The sequence below is a fragment of the Pongo abelii genome, chromosome 10, assembly GCF_028885655.2.
Source record: "Pongo abelii isolate AG06213 chromosome 10, NHGRI_mPonAbe1-v2.0_pri, whole genome shotgun sequence".
In the NCBI taxonomy this organism is placed as follows: domain Eukaryota; kingdom Metazoa; phylum Chordata; class Mammalia; order Primates; family Hominidae; genus Pongo; species Pongo abelii.
The window spans coordinates 119,034,514-119,044,057 of NC_071995.2; the positions used below are offsets into that span (position 1 = coordinate 119,034,514).

At 48.6% G+C, this 9,544-nt stretch overlaps 2 protein-coding genes across 2 annotated transcripts in view; both read right to left on the bottom strand.

The window, feature by feature from the left end:
* The window catches only part of GCN1 (GCN1 activator of EIF2AK4), a 67,417-nt gene extending 64,107 nt beyond the window's left edge, over positions 1–3,310 (bottom strand). Inside the window, exon 1 of the mRNA XM_024256398.3 lies at positions 3,119–3,310. Within this exon, the coding sequence (XP_024112166.2) occupies positions 3,119–3,136 (18 nt within the window). The 5' untranslated portion in view covers positions 3,137–3,310. The remainder of the gene's footprint in view (positions 1–3,118) is intronic.
* Positions 3,311–5,047: 1,737 nt separating this feature from the next.
* On the bottom strand, positions 5,048–9,502 carry RPLP0 (ribosomal protein lateral stalk subunit P0). Its single transcript, XM_002823848.6, has 8 exons — positions 9,478–9,502; positions 9,129–9,230; positions 7,665–7,840; positions 7,478–7,565; positions 7,214–7,360; positions 6,914–7,099; positions 5,664–5,804; positions 5,048–5,280 (listed from the first exon to the last, which is right to left on the bottom strand). Exons 2-8 carry the CDS (start codon positions 9,180–9,182, stop codon positions 5,119–5,121), a joined length of 954 nt encoding a protein of 317 aa, XP_002823894.1. The 5' UTR covers positions 9,183–9,230; positions 9,478–9,502; the 3' UTR covers positions 5,048–5,118.
* Between the last annotated feature and the right edge of the window lie 42 nt (positions 9,503–9,544).

Here is a 9,544-nt window from a genome sequence, read left to right on the forward strand (position 1 = left end):
AAAAAGTTGGCTACTACTACCAATAAACCTGCAAGGGAGGCATCAGTATCCCCGTTTTATAGGCGATGAAGAAACCATCTCCAAATGAGAAAGAAACCATCTCCAAAAGAGGAAGTCACTGCTCAGAGTGGAGTCGAGAGCCACAGCACCTGCGTTTTTGAAACTAACTTTGAAACCAAACAGGTCTATAAACTGATGCTAACAAATTTTTAGCTTTCAACAGCTATCGAGTTACCACAGCTGCAGTCCCCTGCATAGGGACATAAGCATAAGACCCAGTGAGGGGGGGCAGTTTGCAAACATCCCTGAAAACCTGCTCTTGAGCAATATTCTACAAGCTACCAAGTGGACAGGTTGTGGATTCATAAGCCGTAGAGCAGGGCATGATAAGGCTCATGTAACTTAACACAGTGGGGTCATCATCTTTTTCTTTTGAGGGTATTTCACAGGCAGGCTTTATCAGTAGCATAAGAGTCAAGCGTACACACAGAAATAAAATAATGCTGAGTTTTTCGTGCTTAAATCCCTGCCATAATTCTATTGGCAATGAATAAAAGAAACTGATTTCCAAAACTGTCTTCTACATAAATGATGTAGTTTTAACTTTAAAATGTCTTTTGTTTTTATAGTCATAAATGCATACAGTGTCAAAACCAAAGAGTTCTGAGAAGTCTGCCATAAAAACCAGTCCCTTGCCCTCACTCTCCATGGGCAACCCTTAGGTTGATCTGGTGGATATTTGGGTAGTTACCTCCATATATCTAAGTATCTCTAAATATGGAGGTAACTTGCATGTGCTTCTTGATTTTTCAGTTTTGCTACCTTTCCACCACAGCTCCCTTTCCTGCTCTGACCCCATCACACACCCTCCCCATTTCCCCAGTGGAAGTCCCCAGTTTCATATACAGGCTAGGTCAGTAGTCAGTGATTACATTATATGTAAAGGGCATTCAACATCCATTTAATAAACTCTGATTCTTCCCAGCTTTTTTATGCCCCTGGTGTTAATAATTACCCTTTCCCACCTCACTTCAGTTTGACTTGTTTTATCTGTTCTTATAAATAATTAAACCCCAAACTTTTTGCCATTTGTCTAAATCTCAGTACATTTGGGGAGATCAGGTATTCCATCAAATTCCACCTTCCTAAGGAAATCTCTCCCAGAGTTTTCTGACCTGCCCCAATTAGGCATGTGATCCTCTACAGCTGGGGCACAGTTTATCACACTGAACATGTACTTTCTTGTGTTTGGGTGAAGCACATCCTCCATTTTGTAAACTCCTTACAAGTATGAAAATGTTCTGGCCAAATACAGAATTCTAGGTTGAAATCATTTTCCTTTAGAATACTGAAGACAAGGCCGGGTGCGGTGGCTCACGCCTGTAATCCCAGCACTTTGGGAGGCCAAGGCGGGCGGATCACAAGGTCAGGAGATAGAGACCATCCTGGCCAACATGGTGAAACCCCATCTCTACTAAAAATACAAAAAAAAATTAGCTGGGCATGGTGGCGGATGCCTGTAATCCCAGCACTTTGGGAGGCCAAGGCAGAAGGATCACCTGAGGTCAGGAGTTCGAGACCAGCCTGGCCAACATGGAGAAACCCCACCTCTACTGAAAATACAAAAATTATAAAATACAGAAATATTCTCCTGCACCACCCAATACAGTAGCCACTGGCTACATGTGGCTAACTGTGCACTGAAATGTGGCTGGTACAAGTGAAGAACTACATTTTTTTTTTTTTGAGACAGAGTCCCACTCTTGTTGCTCAGGCTGGAGCGCAGTGGCGCGATCTCGGCTCACTGCAACCTCTGCCTCCCAGGTTCAAGCGATTCTCATGCCTCAGCCTCCTGAGTAGCTGAAATTACAGACATGCCACCATACCCGGTTAATTTTTTGCATTTTTAGTAGAGACGGGGTTTTGCCATGTTGGTCAGGCTAGTCTCAAACTCCTGACCTCAAGTGATCCACCTGCCTTGGCCTCCCAAAGTGCTGGGATCACAGGGTGAGCCACCACGCCCAGCCAAACAACGAATTTTTTAATTTAATTTAACAAACTTAAGTAGGCATGTGGCTGCCATACCGGACATTGCAGCTCTGGAGAAGATTTTTCCCTCGAGTATCAATGTTAAACATTCAGTATGTATTCCCCTAACCCTCTCATACTAAGCTTTTCTTTCTAGGATTCAGTACAACATAACTTGAACATCAGCCACCTGCATAGGAGTCTCAATAAATGTCTTTTTGAATGCTTAAGTGGTCATTTTCTGGGCATACACATAAAAATCAATCCCATCACCCTGGAGACCCTAAATCAGCCCAGCTGTCCTTTAGACACCTGTTTTTCCCCTGCCTCATGACAATGTCTTTTCACCTTAAAACATTAACAACTGGGTGGAGGAAAAGGTTTTCCCAGGTCCTTCCTGAACTACAAGGTACCCACAGGTAACACTCAAGGGTGACAAGACTCTTCCTGGACAGGACAGTTCGTTTCACTAACCCTGGATCTGATAACAACCAACATATATCAAGCCGTATTTTATCTCACTGAACCTTCACAACAACCTTTTATGGTAAGTATTGTTTTAACCTCATTTTATAGATGAAAAGGCAGACTTGGCGGGGTTAAGTCACTTGTTTGGCATGTCACAGAAATCGACTAGCAGGAACTCAAGCCCAGATCTGTATGAATCCAAAGACTACACTCAAAAGTCCCTGCTCATAGTAGCTGCTCAAAGAACATTTGCTGAATACAAAGTTTAAGGAAGACTTGGCGTTGCCCCAGGGCTCACAGCCGGAGGGCTTTGGAGGAAAGAAGTAGAGGCTCGGTAAAGTGAACTTTTGCAACTCTGGGGTCGGGCAAAGGCCCCGCCGAGCTCCAGCTGCCGAAGTCGAGGCGGGAGCCCCGGACTCCTCGAGCCCGCGGTCTGCCTGCGCCGCCCGGGCCGGGCCAAGCCCGCAGCCGTGAGAGTCCAGCCTGAGACGGCCCCGAGACTACGCCCTCCACAGCCACCACCCCCAGCGCCCCTAAGCCGAGGAGCGAGAGGGGCCCCGCCCGACGGCCACCGTCTGCACCCATTCCCTCGCCGCGTTGGCCCCGCAGCCGCCCGCCTCACCTGCGTGTCCGCCGCCATCCTGCCGGGGCTGATTCCGGAACCGCTTCCGGAGCGCTTCCGGGTCACAGCGTGGCCCACGCGGCAGGGCGAGGCCGGGAGCCAGCTGGGGCAGGGCCCCGGGCTTGGCGCCCCCGGGCGGGACGGCGGCCGCTGCAGCCGGGGCAGCCGGATCACGGGCTTAAAGTTGGCCCGCGCCCGAGCCACAAGGCCTCCTCCCCAGGGCCCACTCTTCAGCCCCGGGCGCCTCGTGGGAGACTAGCGCTTATAACGTGGTGAGCCCGCGGTGTAACGCTATGGGCCCGCCTTGCAGCCCCTGACCCACTTCCAGCCCCACGTGGGCCTTTCCTGAGTGATGGCTAAGTTCTTCAGAAAAACAAGTGTTGCTTCCTAGATAGCAGGAACTAAAAAGTGAACTAGTCTTTTGTTCTCAGTTTGTAGTTCAGTTGGCGGATGACTTGTACAGGGTTAGCAAACGTGGGTGGATACGGAGGTCAGGGAAGGTTCAGAACTGAAGGAGGCCCCTGCCCTGGGGAAATGCTGGATGCCCCAGGCTGGGAGTTTTGAAGGCCACAGGGCAAGAGGCTACGTGCAGAGGTGGCTGCAATTTAGGGAATAGGGTCTCCACAGCTTAGTTGTCGGCCCTGTTAGCAGTGGCTTTCAAACCTTTGACACAGACCTAGTTAGAAGGAACATATCATGTTCCAGCAGACAGATCTCTTAAGTGAATTACAGGAATCAACAAAACACCTATTCTCAGCAGATGCTGCTTTCTCTTTAAATACTGGGGCCAAGCATGGTGGCTCACGCCTGTAATCCCAGCACTTTGGGAGGCTGAGGTGGGTAGATCAACCTGATGTCAGCATTTCCAGACCAGCCTGGTCAACATGACGAAACCTCGTCTCTACTAAAAATAGCAAAGAAGGCCGGGCACGGTGGCTCACCCTTGTAATCCCAGCACTTTGGGAGGGCAGGGCGGGCGGATCACAAGGTCAGGAGCCTGGCCAACATAGTGAAACCCCGTCTATACTAAAAATACAAAAATTAGCCGAGTGGTGGCACATGCCCATAGTCCCAGCTACTCGGGAGGCTGAGGTGGGAGAACTGCTTGAACCCGGGAGGCAGAGGTTGCAGTGAGCTGAGACCATGCCATTGCACTCCAGTCTGGGTGACAGGGCGAGACTGTCTCAACAACAAAAAAATTAGCCCGGTGTGGTGGCGGCCACCAGTATTGGGCTGAGGCAGGAAAATCGCTTGAACCCAGGAGGCGGAGGTTGCAGTGAGCCAAGACCAAGCCGCTGCACCCCAGTCTCAAAAATACAAATCGGTTACCACCTACTGAGTTGGAGCACCACCCAGTTTGAAAATCTTTGCTCTAGGGGACCGGCCCCAGCATCTACCAGGTGCCTCTCAGCTTACACTAAACCTACTCCAAGTATGCAGTGGCCATAGAAACAGTAATTCTAGCGTAATAGTTACAACTGTGTCTAGAAAACTGTATAGGATGTTTGATCGGTAGCTTCATTTAGATACCCCAACATCAACACCTAAATACAAGGCTCTGGTTTTACCATGGCTTTGGTTTCTGGCATATGGCACTATAAATCTCAAAATTAAGGGCCAGGCACACGGGGGCTCAAGCCTGTAATCCTAGCACTTTGGGAGGCTGAGGCAGGAGGATTCCTTGAGGCCAGGAATTTGAGACCAGCTTGTGCAACATCTCTACAAAAAAAAATTTAAAAATTAGTAGCTGAGTGTCATGGTGTGTGCCTGTAGTCCCAGCTACTTGGGAGGCTGAGATAGGAGGATCCCTTGATCCCAGGAGTTCGAGGGTGCAGTGAGTTATGATTACACCACCACACTCCAGCCTGGGCAACAGCCAGACCCTGTGTCAAAAAGGAAAAAAAATTACAAAATTAAGAGTCCAGAGACTTTTTAAAGAAGTAAGCCTTTATTTCCTTGTTTTGCAAATAAAGCTGGCTAAGTTGGTTGCTTTTTGGTGATTAGTCAAAGAGACCAAATCCCATATCCTCGTCCGACTCCTCCGACTCTTCCTTGGCTTCAACCTTAGCTGGGGCTGCAGCAGCAGCAGGAGCAGCTGTGGTGGCAGCAGCCACAGGGGCAGCAGCCACAAAGGCAGATGGATCAGCCAAGAAGGCCTTGACCTGAAGGGACGGAGAAGTGGTCAAAATGGTCATCCGCGCTCCTCTATTACCCACCACCCTCCTGCCTTGGTAGAGTTTAAGGACCAACAATATCAAAGTCCGTGTGAAGCCTTTCCTGTCAGAAGCAGCCCAAGCAGGACAGCTTGGGTATGGCCTAGTGAGGCGGGGTTCCTGAGGCCCAGCTCTTGCCCATTAACCCCCTCTTTGGGTCTCTTGTCATTTCTCAAGTAAGAAACGCCTTCCCTGCCTCCCAACCTCTCAAATATCCTCTCACATCATCTGCTATATAAAATACAACTATAAAAGCACTAAGGTAGAAGGCCACGTCACCCTGCTAATTTGTCACAGTCAGGCCCACTGTGGTCCTGGTGGAATCCTTTTACCTTTTCAGCAAGTGGGAAGGTGTAATCCGTCTCCACAGACAAGGCCAGGACTCGTTTGTACCCGTTGATGATAGAATGGGGTACTGATGCAACAGTTGGGTAGCCAATCTGCAGACAGACACTGGCAACATTGCGGACACCCTAGGGGAGGAAAGATTTCATTTTACGTGAGATTCCCTACAGGAAAGGAAGTCCAAGTAAAGCTGAATAAAGAGAACCCTTGGCAGACAATAATTGCCAGGTTGGCAGCTCAGTCTCAAAAGAGGCCATTTCATCTCATACCAAATGCTCCTGGCAGAGCAATTCAGACCCGTCAAATAAATTGTGCCCTTATTCCAAACCCAGGTGTTCTGTATCCATTATTGATGGCATTTACTTCCAAAGCCACTACCAGTGAAGAGCATAAACGACTGACATAGCCATTGAGTTCCATGAACGAAAAATGTTCAACGATTTCCAGATGTGAATTTCATTCACTAGTCAAACTTTCAACAAGTAAACGAAGCTACCTAAGAGTAGCTAATAATATCTAATTATATACATTAATTTCTATTTTTCGTTTGTCCAAGAAATGACATTTTCTATCACTATTATTCATTATTTAAAGGGCATTTTTTTGTGTGAGACAGAGTCTCACTCTGTCACTCAGGCTGGAGTGCAGTGGCACCATGTCGGCTCACCGCAACCTCCGCCTCTTAAAAGGCATTTTAATGGCAAAATTTGACTCTCAATGCAGGCCCTAGAATAACAGCCCCTCCTACAGGCCCAGCACTGTACATCCATTCATTCATTAAATCCTTTGGCCAAGCGCGGTGGCTCATGCCTGTAATCCCAGCACTTTGGGAGGCCGAGGCGGGCGGATCACGAGGTCACGAGATAGAGACCATCCTGGTTAACTCGGTGAAACCCCGTCTCTACTACAAATACAAAAAATTAGCTGGGCGTAGTGGCGGGCGCCTGTAGTCCCAGCTACTCAGGAGGCTGAGGCAGAATGGCGTTAACCTGGGAGGTGGAGCTTGCAGTGAGCCGGGAGATTGCGAAACTGCACTCCAGCCTGGGCGACAGAGCAAGACTGTCTCAAAAAAAAAAAAAAAAAAAAATTCCTTCAACAATCTTATGTTGTTATTGACATTTTACAGATGAGGTAGGTAGACAGATGAAAACACAGTCCTTGGTTACAGGGACTCAGTCTGAACCTTGTCATGCTCTCAACCATCAGTGTAAGAGGGGGCAAGGCTGAGAGCATGTACCTCCAGGAAGCGAGAATGCAGAGTTTCCTCTGTGATATCAAGCACTTCAGGGTTGTAGATGCTGCCATTGTCGAACACCTGCTGGATGACCAGCCCAAAGGAGAAGGGGGAGATGTTGAGCATGTTCAGCAGTGTGGCTTCGCTGGCTCCCACTTTGTCTCCAGTCTTGATCAGCTGCACATCACTCTGAACAAGATAATAGTGGGGCAGTAAACACCTGTTGGACAACCAGCAGATCCATGGCCACTAAAAGCAGCTCCCCATTTGCCTGTCTAGCACAGGCAAACCAGGTCCACTCACCAGGATTTCAATGGTGCCCCTGGAGATTTTAGTGGTGATACCTAAAGCCTGGAAAAAGGAGGTCTTCTCGGGCCCGAGACCAGTGTTCTGGGCTGGCACAGTGACTTCACATGGGGCAATGGCACCAGCACGGGCAGCAGCTGGCACCTGACAAAGACAACAACCAGTGAGAAAAGCCTCTCCACTCATACAACCTGAGAATGGTCCATTTTGCTTTAAGGAGCAACTACAAAGTCTCTTTAGCCAACCCAATTGTCCCCTTACCTTATTGGCCAGCAACATGTCCCTGATCTCAGTGAGGTCCTCCTTGGTGAACACAAAGCCCACATTCCCCCGGATATGAGGCAGCAGTCTGCAAACAGAAGTTTATGGGAGACAATCACCTTTCAGCACCATTCTCCAGGAAGAGGGAGACGGGCACTGGGGAGAAAGGACTGCCAGGAGAACTGACTTCTCCAGAGCTGGGTTGTTTTCCAGGTGCCCTCGGATGGCCTTGCGCATCATGGTGTTCTTGCCCATCAGCACCACGGCCTTCCCGCGAAGGGACATGCGGATCTGCTGCATCTGCTTGGAGCCCACATTGTCTGCTCCCACGATGAAACATTTCGGATAATCATCCAATAGTTGCTACAAAAACAAGCCAGAGGAGCCAAGTTTAACAGGAAGAAAGAGGGAAAAAAATGCCAGAAGAAACTGAACCCCACAATTTCTTTCCATCCCACTCCCTTTCTTCTAAGCTTTTGAAGTCAGAGGGAGATTGGGAGCTGCATTGTAACACTGCCAAACTGAATGATTGGCTAGCTGGGTATGAATGCTGAAAATTAGGTTTCTACATTCAATCAAGTTTTTTCTTTAAGTTTTTACTTAGTTTTTAATTTTTCCCAATTACCAGGCATGTTTCTGATTCACTAAAATGGTTAACAGGATAAAAAAGTAATGTTCCAAGTAAGTTGGTCAAGAGGAGGGCTAGATTCACAGCATTAAAAGCACAACATTAAGCAAATATAGCAATATTAGCAATATTATTATTTGTAAAAACAATCTAGGTGTGTTTATCTGGACTGTTACACAATTATTTTGGGTTTTGTGTCTGAAAACCTTCTAAGTGTGGAAAAATGTATTACAAGCTATGCTCTACAATGCTGCCTAATTGCTTAAGCGCAGTACAGTCAGCATTTCTGGGCAAGGGAGACCCACCTCAAAGGCCATCCAAAAGTCACTGGACACTTAAGTTTCTTGGCTGACAGGTCCTAAATATGCAACAACTTGCTTCCTTACAATGAGTCATTCCTGGCCTTAGACCTTCTCAAAAATGGAGTAAAACTGTAATGTGCGGCCGGGCGGTGGCTCACGCCTGTAATCCTAGCACTTAGGGAGGCCGAGGCAGGTGGATCATGAAGTCAAGAGATCAAGACCATACTGGCCAACATGGTGAATCCCTGTCTCTACTGAAAATACAAAAATTAATCCCTGTCTCTACTAAAAATACAAAAATTAGCTGGGTGTGGTGTCGCGCCCCTGTAGTCCCAGCTACTCGGGAGGCTGAAGCAAGAGAATCGCTTGAACCTGGGAAGCGGAGGTTGCAGTGAGCCAAGATCAAGCCACTGCACTCCAGCCTGGACAACAGAGCAAGACTCCGTTAAAAAAAAAAGAAAAAAGTATAAAGCGCGCTCTTTTGGAAGCCAGACAGACCTGGATATGAATGCTGTCATCTTAGAAGCCACTTAACTTGCCTGAGCCTGTTTATGTGCAACGGAAAGGACCTATCTCAGGAAATTGTTAACTAAACAGGATTTTCCCAAAAATGGCCTAATTCAGTAGCCGGTACTGAGCAGACCCTCAGCACATAGCAGCTGACTGTCCCTATTTGCGCTGGGGCAACATGAAGGGCAGAGACGACCCACCCTGCACTTACGATTATCTTAAGGAAATAGTTGGACTTCCAGGTCGCCCTGTCTTCCCTGGGCATCACGACGGTGCGTCAGGGATTGCCACGCAGGGTTTAAAGACGATGTCACTGAGGAGAAATAGGGAGCTCAGGCCTGGTCACCCCGACACCCATCCGCCGGTCCCGGGCCTACGAGGAGCAGGACACGCGCAAGCGCCCGCCGGCCCAGCCTAGGGCAGCGGCCGTCATCTCGGGGCGTGCAAGCCGCTACCGAGGCCCCAGGCGGAACAGGATAGGACTCCATGTTCCCAAAGGCCCCCAAAAACCCCTCTCTGCTTCCCACTGCCGGCCCCTGGCGCCCATCTAACACACGAACCTTCCACGAGGACGCCTGGCGAGAGAAAGGACTCGCGCCCGCGCGTGCATTTTATATGCAAACAAAG